The 18,485-nt window shown below is 29.9% G+C and overlaps 2 protein-coding genes across 2 annotated transcripts; both read left to right on the forward strand.

Moving 5' to 3' along the window:
- The first annotated feature begins 357 nt into the window (after positions 1-357).
- Positions 358-8,266, forward strand: LOC101506008 (long chain acyl-CoA synthetase 9, chloroplastic-like). Its single transcript, XM_004502408.4, has 11 exons — positions 358-1,141; positions 1,253-1,333; positions 2,589-2,852; positions 3,036-3,167; positions 3,284-3,457; positions 3,565-3,794; positions 4,571-4,688; positions 5,250-5,381; positions 6,816-6,950; positions 7,024-7,230; positions 7,904-8,266. The coding sequence occupies exons 1-11, from the start codon at positions 698-700 to the stop codon at positions 8,069-8,071; spliced, it is 2,085 nt and encodes a 694-aa protein (XP_004502465.1). The 5' UTR covers positions 358-697; the 3' UTR covers positions 8,072-8,266.
- A 7,669-nt stretch (positions 8,267-15,935) lies between these two features.
- On the forward strand, positions 15,936-18,279 carry LOC101506327 (uncharacterized). Its single transcript, XM_004502409.4, has 2 exons — positions 15,936-16,382; positions 17,711-18,279. Exons 1-2 carry the CDS (start codon positions 16,052-16,054, stop codon positions 18,064-18,066), a joined length of 687 nt encoding a protein of 228 aa, XP_004502466.1. The 5' UTR covers positions 15,936-16,051; the 3' UTR covers positions 18,067-18,279.
- The last annotated feature ends 206 nt before the right edge of the window (positions 18,280-18,485 follow it).

An 18,485-nucleotide genomic window follows, 5' to 3' on the forward strand; every position in this document is an offset into this window, starting at 1 on the left:
AAAAATAAGAGATTAAAAATATTATTTTTAAAATATAAAAGATTAAAATTGCTAATTTTTAAAATTTAAAGATAAAAAATATATTTTTAATCTTTTCCCCTTTACCTCCCATGTTCATTTGAAAAGAAGTGACTTTTACTTACACTCTAACTAAATTCATTTTACTCTATGTTGACTCTATTTGGATTTAGAATTGCTTCCATGTATTAATTTATCTGATGCATTGAAATTGGCCGCTTAGTTAATTAGCTTTTATGTGTCATCCCATTAGAAATTATCATTATCATTTAGCCATGTCCTATACATAATTTTCGTTCAATATAAATATAATATTATCGATATTAAATAATTATTTATGGTTTGGGGTTCTGAACTTCCAAAACCTGATTCTCTTGTTCTTTCCGCCCCACTGTGATAGGCCAACTCACAGCATAACACTCCTCGTCTTCCTACATTGCTTTCATCTAATGCAACTCCATTCACATCTTCACTATCTCAATCTTCATAATTAAACATCATTTTAAACCCATAAAATCACACCTTATTAAGACTAATTGTGTTTATCAATTGTAACAAAAACTAAACACCCACCTCGTTTTCTCCTTTGTTCTTCTTCTTGTTGTTACAATATAAATAAATAAAAAGCAACGTTACGTAGTACATTGCTTTGATCTGAATTGAATTATTCAGATCAACGATGAACGCCTACATTGCCGGTCTCGTCGTTCCCCTCGTCATTCTCCTCTTCCGGAATTCCAACAACCGCAAGCGCCGTGGCTTACCGGCTGATGTCGGCGGCGATCCCGGTTTTGCGGTCCGCAACCAACGTGTCACTTCGCCGATTACTTCGGCGTGGGAAGGCATTACGACTCTCGCGGAGCTGTTTGAGCGTGCATGCAGAGAACACCATGACAGATTGTTGCTCGGAACGCGTGAATTGATCTCTAGAGAGATGGAAGCTTCCTCCGATGGAAGAAGCTTCGAGAAGCTTCATCTTGGAGAGTATCAATGGGTTACCTATGGGACTGTTTTTGAATCTGTTTCTAGTTTTGCTTCTGGTTTGGCTAATATTGGTCATGTTAGGGAAGAACGTATTGCCATTTTCGCTGAAACTAGAGAAGAATGGTTTATTGCATTGCAGGTGTCTGTCTTTATGCTTCAAACAAAACTTGTTTCTGTTTCTCGTTTAGTTTTGAATTTTGAACTTAGATGGAAGTGAATGATTTTATTTACTTTTTTTTTTGTTCTTCAGGCTTGCTTCAGGAGAAATGTGACTGTTGTGACAATATATGCTTCGTTGGGAGAGGAAGCTTTGTGTCACTCATTGAATGAGGTTTGCTATCTGTTTATGTCCATGTAGCACCGACATTTGAGATCCAAGTTGTGTTTGGTGTCTGAAACTAAACTAACACCGTCACGTCTACATTCAGTCACTTATATTTTCGTAAATTATAACTAGTGTCAATGTCGTGCCGATGTCTTTTATCAGTGTTTCATATGTTCATGTCACTCATCCCAAACAGAGAGCTGTTGTGTGAACAACTTTAACACAAAAGGGAGAAGAAACTAGAAATTGAAAACCTTGAATGTGAATATAAAATATACACATCCTACTGGTATGATGAAAAGAAGAGGAAGAAAATGAAATTTAGATTCTAAGGTTGTACATTTTTTTTTCATGTATTTTGAAAATAAATGCTACTGGCACCTCTTATGATGGCATAATATGAATGACTAGCACAAATCTCTTGAGTGTAGAATTAATACTGTACTGAGTATGCAAATTTTATGGGGAAAAAACAGCAGCGATATTTTTATAACTTTAAATAGCAATGCATCTTCAAAAAAATCTTAAATAGCAATGGAATATATGGGTGCCAGTGTTGTCAATGGTGAAATATGAGGGAAGGCTTAAAATCTGCCATATAAACATGTCATTGCGGCCAATGGCGCCGCAATGGCAAGCATTCCTTCACAAATTGTCTATGGCGGTTGTCCAAGAATCTGCCACGCCATTCTTCCTCTGTGGCGCCATGGACGCCATTTAACAACACTGCAGTAATTTGTAAGCTCATATGAACTTAATCAGGTCAGGATGTGAAAGGAAGGATAGGTGGAATGGGGTAGGAAGCCATCAGAGGGGAGCGCAAGTGCTCGATTCTCAAATTCTCAATATTTTATTATCCATTCATTGAAAACAAAAAGATACAATAATTTGGGGGTTGACTTATGGGTATGCAAAGGCATTATTTCTTTCCCATTTTCTCTGCAACAAGTTCTTGATTTTAGTCATAATCGCATTTCATTTCTCTTCATTTTTATAATAATTTATTTGTATGCAGAGCATCACTTAACTGCTCAAATGCAATTTCTGGTATTTAAAGTTTTTTTGGCTGGCAAAAAAATCAATTTAGTATCATATGGTTTTTAATTTATGCTAGCAGTATTGAGATTTACTTTCCAATTTGTGTTTATGGTTTGAAACAGTATAATTGTGTCAGCGCTCTTCTTTACCATTTTTTTAATTCCCATGCTCTTGTTATTCATTAATTTTTTGGCTGCCTCCTCACTTGTGAAATCTGTGCCAGACGGAGGCTGCAACTGTGATTTGTGGGCGCAAAGAATTGAAATCACTTACAAATATTGCCGGACAACTTGACTCCGTGAAACGTGTGATATGTATTGACAATGATATCCCGTCTGATGCCTCATCTTCTCAGCATGGGTGGACAATCACTTCCTTCTCTGATGTTGAGAAGCTTGGTAGAGAAAATCCTGTTGAGGCTGATTTACCCCTTTCAGCTGATGTTGCAGTTATAATGTACACCAGTGGCAGTACAGGCCTGCCTAAGGTTAGAAGCATCTTTGGGATATGCAGTTTTTCCAGTGGCAACTTTTCTATCCTTTCACTGGATTGAATTTTCCTAAACAGCAGTCTAAATGGGGCTGTGATATTTTTTCTTCCTTTTCCTGATCCCATTTTCTTTATTTATTTTTTCATTGTACTGTAATTTGAATCTCTTTCTTTCACACAGGGTGTGATGTTGACACATGGCAATATCTTAGCAACTGTCTCTGCTGTAATGACAATTGTTCCTAACCTTGGGACAAAGGATGTATATCTAGCATACTTACCAATGGCTCATATCCTGGAGTTAGTTGCTGAGGTATGGGTATCCGGTAATACAAATAATTTGAATAAATATTTCAGCTTAAAAAGCGCTTCGTATGCATTTTATTTTCCTATCTGGCATGTTTTGACAAACTCAACTACTTGTTTTAGAATTTGATTGCATCTGTTGGAGGCTGCATAGGATATGGAACTCCTTTGACTCTAACCGATTCATCAAACAAGGTAAAAAGGGGGACAAAGGGGGACTCCACTGCATTGATGCCAACTGTGATGGCAGCTGTACCAGCAATTCTTGATCGTGTACGGGAGGGAGTTTTCAAGAAGGTATCTTATTTTTGACACATTTGAGAAAAGAATGCACGTACATATTATTCATTTTAGTGTGTGACTGTGAGTGAGCTTGCTGAATGAACCTTCTGATGGTCGTACAGGTAAATGCAAAGGGAGGATTATCAAAGAAGTTGTTTGGTATAGCCTATGCACGAAGATTGCAGGCAATTAATGGAAGCTGGTTTGGTGCTTGGGGCTTGGAAAAAGCTCTATGGAATTTTCTTGTGTTCAAAAAGGTCCAAGCAGTTTTGGGTGGTCGTATTCGTTTTATTCTATGTGGTGGTGCACCCCTTTCTGGTGACTCACAAAGATTTATCAATATTTGTCTTGGGTAAGTACTATAAATCCTTTTTTTTATAAAAAAAAAGACTAAAATATGTTTTTGGTCACTTATCTTTTACGTAATATTCATTTTGATCCTTTATGTTTTATAAAGATTCATTTTAGTCCTTTACGATTTGCATGTTATACAAATGAGTTTGTTTGGCGAAGGCAGGACAAGCATAAGAGTGACATGAGAAATTAATAACATTTGTTCTTTTGATGGTGAATAGGTGGTAATATAAGTTGGCAGATTCCTAGGGAATTAAATTTCTTACAATTTCATAATAGCAGTCTAGTGTAATTCAAGACAGAAGAACTTGCGTCATTCAATTACAAACTTGTGAATAATATGCTTCAAGAGTTCAATTGACCTTGACAATTGATATTAACAATAAATCTCACTTAGGGGATATAAGGTTGGCTTGGTGGTTGAAGTGGAAGAGTTAAGGAGTGGAGTGATAAGGAGGCTGAGGGCTCTATCCCCACCCACAACACAACATCTATCAATTTACTAATATTTACCTTTCAAAAAAAGAAACAATAAATCTTAATTTCTATGGGTTTGCTTACTTCTCTTGGAAAATTCAACTCTGATACCTGTTGCCGGTAGATTGGTCTTCTGAATAACATAATACTAGATTTACTCTGGAATGGTATTTGCTAAAGGAAATATTAATAGGCTACAGCCTTCTAGTTTTACTGATGTACTTATTTTTCTATTTTACTTTCAGATGCCATGTATTTTTTTTTTCTTTCACATTAATATCTGGTTGTAATTTTCAGTGCTCCAATAGGTCAAGGATATGGTCTCACAGAAACGTGTGCTGGTGGGACATTCTCTGATTTTGACGATCCATCTGTTGGCCGTGTTGGACCACCTCTTCCTTGCACATATATTAAGGTAGTGATTGATCTATTTCACCTTCATAGATTTTAAATTCAAGGATTATTTTTCAAACACATGCTACTTATTTTATCAATTTTTTTCTTTTATTTATATTTTGCGGTTTAATGGAATTACCGTACTTAAATAGATATGAAGCAATTACTCCATGCAGTTTATAACATCTCATTTATAGGCACCATTTATATGTAATTCCCCACTAAACATTCCACAAACTTACACCTGATTAATTACAAAAATGCATTGCTCTCTTTTTATTTAGGCTTTTGGAGTAGCTGCTAGTATCATTAATAGTTTTGTAGTCCCGATCTCCAAATTTATTTATTGTAATTTGGTTTTGTGCATAAACATTGTGCCTTTTCTTCTTGATCCTTCAGAATTATGCCTGGTACGAGATAATTGTCGCTGTCTTGTTTCCTTATATAATAGAGCAATATAATAAAAACCTAAGATCAAGTCATAAACTCTACTGTGCCTATCTTATAATGGTGATTTACTTTCCATATCTGCATTTGGAAAAAAGATTTCTTATGCAAGGATTTGACACTCTTTTCTCAGTTAATCGACTGGCCCGAAGGTGGATATTCAACTACTGACACACCAATGCCTCGTGGTGAAATTGTAATTGGTGGTCCAAATGTCACTCTTGGGTACTTCAAAAATGAAGAAAAGACAAGAGAATCTTACAAGGTATAGCTACATCTGTTTTTGTATTCTTTTTCTTGTGTAGCAGAAGGCAATGTGCAATAAGATAGTTCTTTCAATGATTTGATAGTTCTTGTTAGATGTAAATTCATTCACGAATCTTCACCTAATAACTTAAGCTTTTAGGAGAGTTGGTCCTTGACGTGGTATCAAAGCCTCTTTAACCAAATAGTCAGGGGAGTTTGCTCCCGCACCCCCTCCATTCTTTGAAACAAAAGTCAAATTTTAACACAACATTAGATGGGATTGTGCATTATCCATGCTGGGGAGGGTTGTTATATATAAACCATTCATGAACCTTATTGTAACATGTTTATCTTTTAGAGCAGTTGGACTTTTACAGTTCTTGATGTAGATTGGATTGTTTATTTTATTTAGGCTTTTAATTTGGTAATTATGGTTTTTTATTTGGGGTTATTTATTTTGCTATTTTGAGATTTTATTCTATTTTGGATTATCTTATTCCAACTTTTAACAGAAATAGCTATTAGGGTGTTTGTTTTTTTACGTCGATATATAGGCCTTTAGTGTGAATGTTTGAGGTGCTTATGAATTAATAATTATGATTACTAAATGATATTGAGCTTTCTTCATTAAGAGAGTATCGAATATTTGAATTGGAGGAGTACTTCACCCTAGATGAGTATTCTAGGTTTATCAGTGCCTTGTTGAGAGAAGTACCATTAGACTTTATATCCAGGGTGCATTTGGTTATACAACTTGAGTGCTTGTGTACAAGCATTTCTATAACCAAAGAAGGAATATGGTTAAGTTGTTTCATATAAGCTGTAATGTAAGGTATTTTTGAAACTATCCTAGAGAGCTTATTGAAATAAGCTATTTTCATAAACACTCCCATCCCAAACACTTAAACAAGGGTTATGTCATAAGATAAGTCCAAATAAAATTGTAAATAAGATCTTCTGAAAGCACCCCAAATTTGATATAAAAATTTATTTTGATTCACTTACACGTCCCATCCCTTTTTTCGGCTTTCAAAATTTAATCTCACTACTGTGCACTATTCACCACATTAATTTTTATACCTGCTACAAATTCCAAAGTTTCTATGCTGCTTTTTGTCAAATTGGAAATGAGAAAATTTAATAGTCTTCTTGCACAAGCTCTCTGGATGAGTATAATGTATTTGGGTTATAAGCAGTCTTTAGGTGCCCTTATGTAATTTAGACTTTTGGATTATAATATTGCAATTTTCACTTCGTTAGAGAGTATCTGAAACTTGAGTTAAGAGAAGCATCCTACAATTCATTAAGGGAGAGTACTGTGCCAAAAGGAGATTGTTCTTGCTTTGTTTATAAGGATATTTACCCTTCCAAAAGGAGTTTGGTATTAGAGCCGGATGATTCTACATCAAATTCTATTTACTGATATTCACTTTTGCATCTTTTTCTAATAAAGGTTGATGAACGGGGAGTGAGGTGGTTCTGCACCGGTGACATTGGGAGATTTCATGCAGACGGTTGCCTTGAGATCATTGATAGGAAAAAGGACATAGTTAAACTGCAGCATGGAGAATATGTGTCTTTGGGAAAGGTGTGAACGTAGTTTTGTGATATTTCCCATTCTCAATAACTGAAGACTAATTAATTAATTAAATTAAATACAGGTTGAGGCAGCACTTCTTGGCAGCCCCTTTGTGGACAACATTATGTTGCATGCTGATCCTTTTCAGACTTACTGTGTTGCACTTGTGGTTGTTTCTCATCCAGCTTTGGATGAATGGGCTTCAAAGCAAGGAATTGCTTATTCTGATCTCTCAGAACTTTGCAGAAAAGAAGAAACACTGAAGGAGGTGCATGCATCACTTGTAAAGGTATGCCTTTTCTATTGAAGTCGGTTTAGAACTTTGTTGTAATCTTTTGGATTTTTTTTTTTGTTATTAGTTTTTTTTTTTTTTAGTTTGTTTTATTAGAAGGTATATTTGTCTAAATCAAAGTAGAATTTAAACTTGAGGCGTACTTAGTCAAATTTTGTAGTTCTTATCGGTTTTTCATCTAAATTACACTGGAATATACTTGGTTGGCAGTAAGAAAATGGGGAGGTGTAAAATTTTGGAATGAAAATCATTTGATATTTGCTTTGTATACAACAAAATGTGGGATGATGGAAAGCCTACTTCAACTCATTGGCAATCCACCCCTCAAATTTTGGTTACTTCTATTGTATGAATTATTAATCAATGGTGAAAGTGATTTTTCATTCAGAATCTTAGTTTCCATCCCATCTTTTTTTAAAAAAAAAATCCCCATTGTCCATTTTTCACATTGTCGAACTATCATGAATTAACTTAATATAGTGAATACAAATTCATATCGTACCTGGAGGCTGGAGGTGGAGTAGGGAAGTAATTCTTTGGCATGTTAGTATGATAACTTTGGTTCATTGCCTTGTAAATCTAAACATAAGAAAAGCTTTTCTACTGCGAATGATATAAGTATTATTACTTTTCTTACTATTCTTACTACGATAATTTTATGAAATTGCAGGAAGCAAAGAAGGCTCGTCTGGAAAAATTTGAGATTCCTGCAAAAATTAAATTGCTTTCCGATCCATGGACTCCTGAGAGTGGCTTAGTCACTGCAGCTCTTAAGATCAAGAGAGAAATCATTAGAAAAACTTTTCAAGAAGACCTCTTAAAGTTATATGCCTCATAGACAAAGACCAAACGTGGAATGGTTACTCATCCTAGTGAAAGAAGCTATTTCTGTAGTTCTTTTAAATTTTCCTCTGGGAGGGTTCTGTATTTTTGTTTGATTTTTCCATTAGAATTTTTATTTATAATGCATAGTGACGCCAATTTAGTAGATTACCAAATTGTTAAATAATAATAACTTGAGTTTGCTTATGCATATCGGTGAAATTTATCAGACCTTTTCACTATTTTAATAAATTTATCTCAAATAAAAACTTTGATTGTTTGCCAATCCCATGTATGAACAATTCATTTTAACAAATTAAATAATTTTTTCTGAAATAATATTTACCTAGAAATAGACTACACTTGGATGTGTCTCTCAAACATATATATCATCCAACTCTGACTGCAAATGTATAACTTATTAATTAATTTTTACCCATTTTCTTATTTAGCTCAATTCTCTTGACTGTGGTTATATGAATGAAAGGAAACTAATTAGCTGTGATATTCATCACCCACCATATTAGTTTTCTCTATTCTTTTATACTTTGGGGAGTATCAACATCTATCTAAGAAACAATTCACGGGTGCTTAAAATCTAAGTTGCATATTCGGATTTAATTTGGCAAATATTTAGATATAGTTATTTATTCCTTCAAGCCTTCAAAAAGTGGAATAATTACGGATAAGTAATTCATCAATAAAGGCTATGAATTAGGATAAGTATCTTTTTACATACTAGTGTTTGAATTCCAAGTGTTTATACTTTATAATTAGTTGTGACTTATGAGACACTAGTTTAAGTAGGATGTGACTTAAAATGAATGAGGCAATGTAGAATGAATGAGACCCACATCTAACTTTGGTCCATGATGTGAGCATGACTTGAACTTGAAGCCAACCAAATCAGAAAAAGTCCCCACCTCTTCCCATGTGCCCTTTAGTTTGTTTGTTTCCATCACCTTTAAACCTTTTCGGATGTTTCATGGAGACACTCCAAATAGTGTCTATCTAATGCTACTTTCCTTTTTCTTCAATGTAATTTTATGCCTATACTTTTCTTTCCTTTCCACAAAGTACTGATAAATAAAGGGTTACGTTGTTTACCCACTACATGTTGCATTATTTCTTACATACTATTTTATTTGAGGAATGAAAAATAAGAATATATGTTTTTTTCAAAAGAATAAGAATATGTATTTTAAATTCCTTTTTCATTCATCTATTGGAAAAACAGCACAATAATAATAATAATAATAATAACAATAATAATAATAATAATAATAATAATAATAATAATAATAATATTTTCTTTTTAAATAATCTATCAATAAAATTCACACACACTAAATAAAAAGAACTAAGATATTACGAGTTCAAACTTGCCTCTTAGCATATCAAATTTCTCTACCATAGTATTTATCATATGAAGTGCACTTCCAAAATAATACATTAATAACGTTATAAAAATAATCTCACTTTTTCATAATAAATGTTACATTAACAAAAGAAAAAATATATTAAACAAGTATTGTTTTATTTATTTTATTTCAATCTTCTCTCAAATTAATATTATATGCTACATTTTCAAATAGTTAATAAACGTAAATTTGTTTTTTATTTTAATTTATTCACAACTTTTTTAATTTCGTTGTAATAATCGAAAATAACACTCAAATCGACACATAATAATTTGAGACAGATCTATATTATTTTAAATGAAACATATATATGAAAAAGAGAGTACATAACATGTGATGTTAGAGGAAGCAAATGGTCTACGTTGATGTTCTTGAATCTTATGTGCGTGTTATTTATTTCCTAAGTCCTTCAATGTTTTGTTGACTTATCGGACACATATGTTCACCCGGAAGACACGCTATTGGATGAAAGAATTTTCCAAAACTATATGAGGTATATATCAATATGGTAGTAATCGACATGCTATTTTTTTAATTGCTATGCTCTTTTGGTGTAAAAATATTTATACTACTTATTTGAAAATAAATAATTAAATGAAATATTAATAGTTCCACAAGTATTAGCTTGACTACTAGCATATCTTTAACCTTTTGTGATGAAGAAGAATTGAAGATACATGATATTCCTGCTCTTTGACAAGTAGTACTAATATACTAATTTTGTATTACATAAAGTACTAATACCAATTAATTTCATCTACCATTTGACTACTGTCCGTACTTCCCACCTTTAAGTGAAGCAAAAATTGGGTGTACTTATATATTTATAATAGTTTTTCAAACTTCTAGAGTCATCACGTTATAAAATAGCTTGCCTATATTAGTTTCTAGACTAGACTAGACTATAGGGCTTGATAAAACTAATTGTCATTCCATAATAATATCAAATGCATTCTGCCAAGCAACTTTTGTTCTTATAATTGAAGGAAATTTCTTCTTTAATATTTTCTTGTTTGTGAATTTGATTATTGTGGGATGTATCCATGAATCTCATATATATCTTGTTAACATCTCACTAGTTAGTGTCATTGATTTGATGAATGAATAGAAGTTTGTACAAAAAAGAGAAAGCAAAGCAAGCAAAAGAAACCAAATCGGTTAGTAATACTAATTTGAAGAAAAATTATGATAAGATATTTTGGATAGAGTATATCAAAATATAAAGTAAAATAATGATATAGAATGATAGTAATAAGATAAATATTATTTTAAAATATATTTTAACGTGTATAAAAATAAATATGATAATATTCTTTTATTCTATTTTATATTTGGTACATACTTTATGTTAATATAATATATTATATTTAAATAATAAAATTATTAAAAAATAATAATTATTTTTTAAAAATTTATGTACAATATTTTAAAATATTGTAAATTAACAACAACAAAATCCATTACAACTATTGAATAAGCAAAAATTTCAAACTTTTTAAAAATTATGAATAATAAAATAATTTTATTTTATTTGTTAAATAAACAAAATAAATATATAATATATATTATATGTATATAGAATAATTACCCTTATATTACATTTATTTTTAAAATTTAGTTTGATACTCATAGTTCTTTAAATTTTAGATAATAATTTATTAAATTATATAAAATAATAAATGTATCTTTATCATAAAATCATACATATTTGACTCAAAAAAAAAAATAATGAAATCATAAATAATTTTTAAAATTAATTATTAATATTTTATTTTTAAATTTAATATTAAATTTATCATTTTTTAATTTATATTTTAATATTATATATTTTATAAAAGTAATTAAAAAAATTACTATTTCTATCATATATGTGAAGTTATAATTTAAATCATTATTCAGAATAAAAATTATAACTAGAGGAACATAATATATATTCATCAGTAATTTATCTTATTATAATAAATTAATAAATAATAAATTGAGACCTAATATATTTATATCATATTATATATTTTATCATATCTTTTAAACGGATACACAATTTTTTTGCCATGGTAAAATTACAGTTCTTGGTGTTCTTGACTCTTGTAATGTTAATGTGACGGGCCATAGCCCATGAATCCTTTTAGTTTTGATATTTTCAAAGTTCTGAATACCCAAATCAAGTGGCAGTTGCAAATATTGACCTTAGCCAATAGGTCTTAATAACTAAAGAACAGTCTGTCAAAAAAGGGAATAGGTATTGATTTGGAAACTACGATGCTCCAAATTTTTGTTTTCTAATAAGGCACTAATTTGCACACATCTAATTCCAACATTTCAATTTTTTTTCTTTTCAAATAGCCTAGTTATTCAATCTATTATGAACTTGATATAGTCGATTGATTGTTCAATATGAAAGCATTAAAATTAAGGAGGATTTAGAATATGGGGTCTGTTTTCTATAACATAAAAAATTGCATTTAACTACTAGTAAACAATTCTTTAAAAACTAAAACTGCTAGTAGTAAACAATTAATCTTGTTTTTCATGTAAAAGGAATTATTGTTACAATAAGTTTCAAGTAGCATTTAAAAAAAAATTGAAGTAACTTATATTACATATTTTAACTTATATTTGTTTGATCAAGTGTTCAGTAGATAATTGGTAAGTAAACAAACATTACTTTTATGAATCAATATATTTTGGTAAGCAGATCTGAAAACTAATTATTCAAGATAATCGAAATCTATTAATAATCACGGGACTAAAATATTTACTTAAAAAATAGTAAAGTTGTTTTGAAAACAATAAAAATTTAAAGAGGTTAGAATTTAAAAAGATGAATTTGTAAATAAATTCACAAAATATCGATTAATAGTATAAACAACAAAATATTTATAGATGTAACGAAGTTTATAAATATAATAAAATAGAAGTGTTCGGAATAATTATGTCTTTGAAGTAATAACGTTTAAGACACAAAATTTATGGATTAAATCTGTACTGAAACGAAGTTTATATATTAATATGAACTAATCAAACACCGCAATAAGATACGAAAAATCAAAACAATATTATACCAAAACGATCAATAATTTATTTAGATAAAAGAATAGAAACAATTTTAGAGGGGTAATTCCAAACCAAAATTGATCCTAAAGGAAAGATAGGAAGCAACAACTAGGTTTTTAGAAGAAAACACTAGATTAATAACTTTAATTTTGGAGAAAAAGATTATGCCATTTCAGTGTAAATGAATTTTACAGAGTTAATAGAAATCAGGTTTAATTACAATTTAGTTTCTTTATTTTTATTAATTTATGAAATTGGTATATTTATTTTAAAATTTAACAATTTTGGTTAATCTCTCTTATTTTTAAATTAAAAAATAGTAATTTAACATATTTTAAATAACGTAAAATATAATTTTATGATATAAAATTATTTAGATGTATTAATTATTTATATATTATTAATTACATTACAAATATAAAAAATTTATGAAATTGAAAATTAAATTTTTATGGTGTTTTATTTCAATTTTATAAATGATAATCATTTTGCACCATATTATATATAACGTTAAAAAAAAACTAAAATTATTGACTTTTAAAATAAAAAAATTAATTTTATAAATAAATAAGAAAACTAAACCTACAGTTAAATTTATAAACTATTGATTGTTAAATGTAACATTTTTAGAACCAGGCTGTGGTCGTTAAACCTTTATTTATTTATTTTGTAAGTGAGTATAATTTTAGATTAAAAAAATTGAAAAAGGTTAGCCTATTAAACGCGTGTTTAACCTCTCGCACGTAGCTAATAAAAAAGGAACACACAAACTACACGCAATAGATTACAGTTAAACATTCCTTTCACTTTTGGATAATACGGTTTATTAAAACAATAGAGTTTTTTGTACCGAAAATAAAATATAGAGTTCAACTTCAAAATAATAACCGAATAGATACTCAACCCAAAATTGTTTCGATAAGAGTCTTTATTTAATATATTAGTTTGTTTGTTGGGTAGTATAAAAATAACTATATCAAATTATGTTTTAATTTAATATTTGATGAAATAATAGAAAATGATAAATTAATTTTAAAATTTATTATATTTTATGTTTCTAGTTAAAAATGCCATTAAGTTAAAAAAATATTAATAATGATTTTAAAATATATATATTATTTTATCATATAGGTTAAAATTTTAATTATATATTTTAAGATATTAAAAACCAATTGATATAGAATATATAAATAAAAATAAAATTATTATAAAAAATAAAAAGTACAAAATTATGAATATTGATTTAAATTTAATAACAACAAATATAATTTTCTTGTTAGGATAATTTTGTCATTTATATATATATATATATATATATATATATATATATATTAAATAATATTATCATATTTATTATCATACGCGCCTCAAGAACATGCTATAATAAGTGTATCTTGTCATATTATGCCATATCCTTATTAAGTTTCTTGCACTATATTGTCTCTATGATATCCTTGTATATCAAATGGGCCTTTAGTGGTCTCAATTTTGAATTCTAAGTCTTGGTATAAGAAATCTAATTCATGGTTGAACATAAAGTACTTATAAAATATATTGTTCAACTCATTCAAACAATTACACGATAATATACTTAATCTTTGACTCTCGATGATGATGAGAATCAAAAACTGTTCAACTCTTTCTAGTGAAGTTATAATAATAGAGAATGAAAAGGTGTCAAATTATTGAATCAAGATAAACTATCTATGCGAAAGAAGTTATGTGTCATGGCTTTTCGAAATCTATATGCGTTCAATATAAAGGTGTTTGGTAAATAAGGTTGAAAATTCATTACTCGACATGATATTTTGGTGACAAAGTTGTTTAAGGCTAAGTATTTTCTTAAGTATAACTTTTTTAGTGTCTCGATTGATCATAATCTCTCTTACTTGTGGAAAAGCGTGTATTCCACACAAGCTCCGTTGGAGGCACGTGGTCCATGGACTATTGGTAATGAATGTCACAATCCAATATGAGATGAGACCTGGATATATATGACATTATTTTTTCTTGTCCATTGAATATGAACTCTATCGTAGAAAATTTAAAATTAAGAAATTCGTTGAACCTAAGTTGAAGCAATGAAATGAGGAACTAATCGTTATGATTTTCCTCTCAAATATAGCCTAATTTTTTTATCTCTGCCCACTTTTGCAAGGAGTTCACTCGTGATTGTGGAGTTTGAAAAACAACTTCAATCAATTAAAAGTGTCTACCATATACTAATGAATTATCTCGTCATGGACTAAACGAGGAGGGTAGTTGAGTGCATATTTGGAAGTTGAAAATTCCACCAAGACTAAAGATTTTCATTTGGAGGGATTGTAGATATTGCTTACCTTCAAGCCTTCAGTTGCAATGTAAAGGTATTATTTGTCCCACTACTTGTGTCAATGATGATAGTGAAATGAAAAGTTTGTGGCGCCTCTTTATTATGTGTTCACTTAGTGAAGGGTGTTGACAAAGATCAAGCTTGTGAGATCGTAACCATCCCCTTATTTATACAATTGATTCTTTTAAATATCTTTGCTTTGTCTTCCTAGAAAGTAATTAATCCGATATTATAGCTCATTTTTCCTTTACTATTTGGAATAGTTGGCATGCTAGAAATGAAAAATATTTAGAACATAATAGTTTGTCTTCTTATTAAATTGTGAGAATATCTTTGTTATTGAATCAAGGAGAAGAAATAAGTTGATGTCGTGGAATCTTGAGCTCAAAATGATTATTTGGATAGTTGACAATCTCATTTCATTAGTTTTTGTTAATGTAATGTTGATGCAAGTTTCTTCAAATAGTTTGATAAAACATGTTTTAGTACGTGCACATGTGATCACTACGAAAATTTTGTTCAAACTAAAACGATTTGAATTTTTTATTGTTTATCTATTCTTTGAGAATAAACTACATGTTTTATTCATCCTCTTGTTAATTATTTATACAAATTTCTTGATAAGATCTTTAAGTTTTGTGTTATCGTAAGATCTTACAAACTCCCCCTCAATTTGAGTTTTGTGTTATTATTAGATTAGAAAATAGTGTAACTCACTCCTAAATAAAGGCAGCAACATCTATCGTTTAATCCTAATATTTTTACCAAAGTTGATTTTGAATAAAATGAATTGATTTATTAATCTTAAAAAAAGTAGTGTTGATTTCAAACGAGACATATAATATGATCAAATAAAATGGGTTAAATTTATTGTATTTATTACGAGTTAAACCTAGAAACATGTTGTTGTGCCGTATAAATCCACAACCCAAAAAGTAAATTGCACTACACAACACAAAACTTACATATTCTTCTGACTCATACATCTTGAGCTGGTGGGGCCACACACATGATCTTCCATTTAGTTTCACTTATCCACCGTATATATATATACACACATTCTCAATAATATACTTTTCATTCATTTAAATTAGTTCACATCACATTTGGTTAATTTTAAAAACTTCCCTTCCTTTCCCCTTTTCACTTCACCTTGCTCATAGTACCAAAACAAAAAAGCCTAAAAAAAATGAATAGAAATGGATACAAAGATGAAAAATCATGTTGCTATTTCCACCCAAAACAAGTAGTTGTTGGGGTATGTCCTTTATGTTTGAATGAGAGACTCCTCCTATTGGCTGCAAAACAAGGGCGGCGCCACCACCACAACCACCGTTCTAATTCTTCTTCTTCTTCTTCTAATTCACACAAGCTTCAAAGTTCCATAAACAGAAAGCCACCCACTTCTTCTTCTATTCACAAGATCTTTGCTTTTGGTTCTCTCTTCACTCGCCTTGAATCTCGCCAATGCAAATCTCATCACAACTATGATTATGATGATGTCTCTCCAAGTCCAGAAGGTAAAATCATTAATATTACTAATCTATTTTACTTATAGCTAGATAATACTATAGTGTTAAATATTTTTTTTAATAGACAAGTATTATTGATTAATTTGTTGTACAACAAGGAAAATGTTGAGAGCAGTGATCCAATCATAAACCTTTACATAATAGAATTATATTATTTTTTTTGTCCCAACCTAAATACTAATTAAGCTAATCCTTAATTTGGAGAAGATTAAACACTCATAGTTATTTTTAACGAAAAAAATGCATACAAATAATATATTTTTAACACTCATAATTATTGTTTATGAAAAGGATTTAAGGTTAGTTGAAAGTTAAAGATTGAAAAATTAAAAATTGAATGATAAGAAAATGGTATGTTCAATCTTTATTTTCAACAAAATATTATAATATTATTAAGTTTATTAATTACTAATATTAACTTTCACAGAAAAAGAAATTACTGATATTGACTGTTTGAAAAAAAATTATTGTTTATGAAAAAAATGCTTATATTACATTTGTTCATTTTCCAAATTTAATAAAAAATAATTAATTAAAAAAAAGGGGGAAAGGGGAGATTTCCTTTTTTGCGTGTGATTATAATTGTTAGCATTAGTTGGGATATTTTGATGGTTAGGTTGGGTAGGGGGTTGGTGTGTCCATTAATTTGTTTCATTATTGGAGAAGAATTATGAATTACGAGTGCATGTTTGTGTGTCTTCATGTGGAAGATTAAGTTGTGATGATGACGAAATTAAGGTCAAAAAAGTGTAAAGCTTTCGGTTGTGTCATTCTATTCTTCTTGGCGTGGCCTATGAGTGTCAGATGCAAACGCCAAGACCATTATTATTATCACACTGGAAAATTATATTGATTATATGTTCTTAGGATTTGGTAGGGAATTAGGGTACACAACTAATTCGCCAAAAATGTCGTTCATGTTTATCAAAGTTATATGATGCCATTATTAAAAACACATTTATCATATTTTTACTTATATGTCCTTGTGTCAGCGTCTAATATACAATTTCGATACAAAAAATGTGTCTAATTTAATTTAATTCGTCGGCAGCATAGTAGCTACGCAGAAAAATTAGGTGTGTAATTAATTAATTTTCCAAAAAAAATTTATTCTTCAATATATCCAAATTAAATTAGTAGTTTAAGTAAAGGGTACATAAATTAAAAGCAAAAAGTAAAATTAAAAGCAAAAAGTAAAATTAAAAGTATTTTCTTCTTTTCTCTACCTTTACCAAGAAATTTCATTACATTTTGGTTCGATTATTTTTGTACCTAGGAATGAGAAATGAGAACAACTTTTGATTTAAACTTTGCAGAAGAGTCATTCATATCAATCAAGTTTGAAGAGAATGGGGTAGCCTCGTGGGAAAAAAGCACGGTCTCAAAGGTGTCCCTAGAGAATTGCAAAAACAACAACAATGTGTCATGGAAACATCAAAGCATGATCTCAAACATCAAAGACAACAAAGAGACCAAGAGTGTGATAGAGCATGGAAAGTCACGTGACACATTCAGGTGGCGAAAGAGGATTGGTCACATGTTCCAGCTCATACGTTGGAAGAAAAATGTTGGTGTGTGCCACGTAGGCAACAAAGTTGAAGGAGGAGCAGTGAAAGTCAGAAAAGGTTGGATGAGGACTCTGACAAAGAGGAAGTCGACGACCATGGAATAATAAAAGTAGTAGTAGTACCATTAAAGAAAAAGTCACATTATAATTTGGTTTTGGAATTCACAACAAATATTTTTTTCTCTTAAGGATGGATATCTCTCGGTCAAAATTCAAACATCAATTTATTATATTGTGTAAAAATTAAGACGCAATATCTGTGAGTGAATGAAGATGAAGATAATTATTATAAGAATTTGTTTGTACCTTTGGTTCTAATCACTTTGCATTGTGACTAAAGTTATTATAAAAGTACTATTTATATGGTACAGTCAAATATAGCTTTGTTACTTTTTATATAAAAAGAAAATTGGTTACTATCTTAAAAATGTGCTTTAGATTGCAAAAAAGAAAAGAAAAAGAAAAGGGTAGTGCTTTACATGCTTTGAGAACTTGGGGTTGTAATTTTATTTTTAAGATTTCTC

This window comes from Cicer arietinum, chromosome 5 (assembly GCF_000331145.2).
Source record: "Cicer arietinum cultivar CDC Frontier isolate Library 1 chromosome 5, Cicar.CDCFrontier_v2.0, whole genome shotgun sequence".
Classification (NCBI taxonomy): domain Eukaryota; kingdom Viridiplantae; phylum Streptophyta; class Magnoliopsida; order Fabales; family Fabaceae; genus Cicer; species Cicer arietinum.

Excerpts from the sequence above, each read along its gene's own strand:
- LOC101506008 (XM_004502408.4), top strand. The coding sequence starts at position 698 with ATGAACGCCTACATTGCCGGTCTCGTCGTTCCCCTCGTCATTCTCCTC. Across the intron at positions 1,142-1,252 it reads AATGGTTTATTGCATTGCAG|GCTTGCTTCAGGAGAAATGT; the intron begins GTGTCTGTCTTT and ends TTTGTTCTTCAG. Across the intron at positions 3,168-3,283 it reads TCCTGGAGTTAGTTGCTGAG|AATTTGATTGCATCTGTTGG; the intron begins GTATGGGTATCC and ends TACTTGTTTTAG.
- LOC101506327 (XM_004502409.4), top strand. The coding sequence starts at position 16,052 with ATGAATAGAAATGGATACAAAGATGAAAAATCATGTTGCTATTTCCAC. Across the intron at positions 16,383-17,710 it reads TGTCTCTCCAAGTCCAGAAG|AAGAGTCATTCATATCAATC; the intron begins GTAAAATCATTA and ends TAAACTTTGCAG.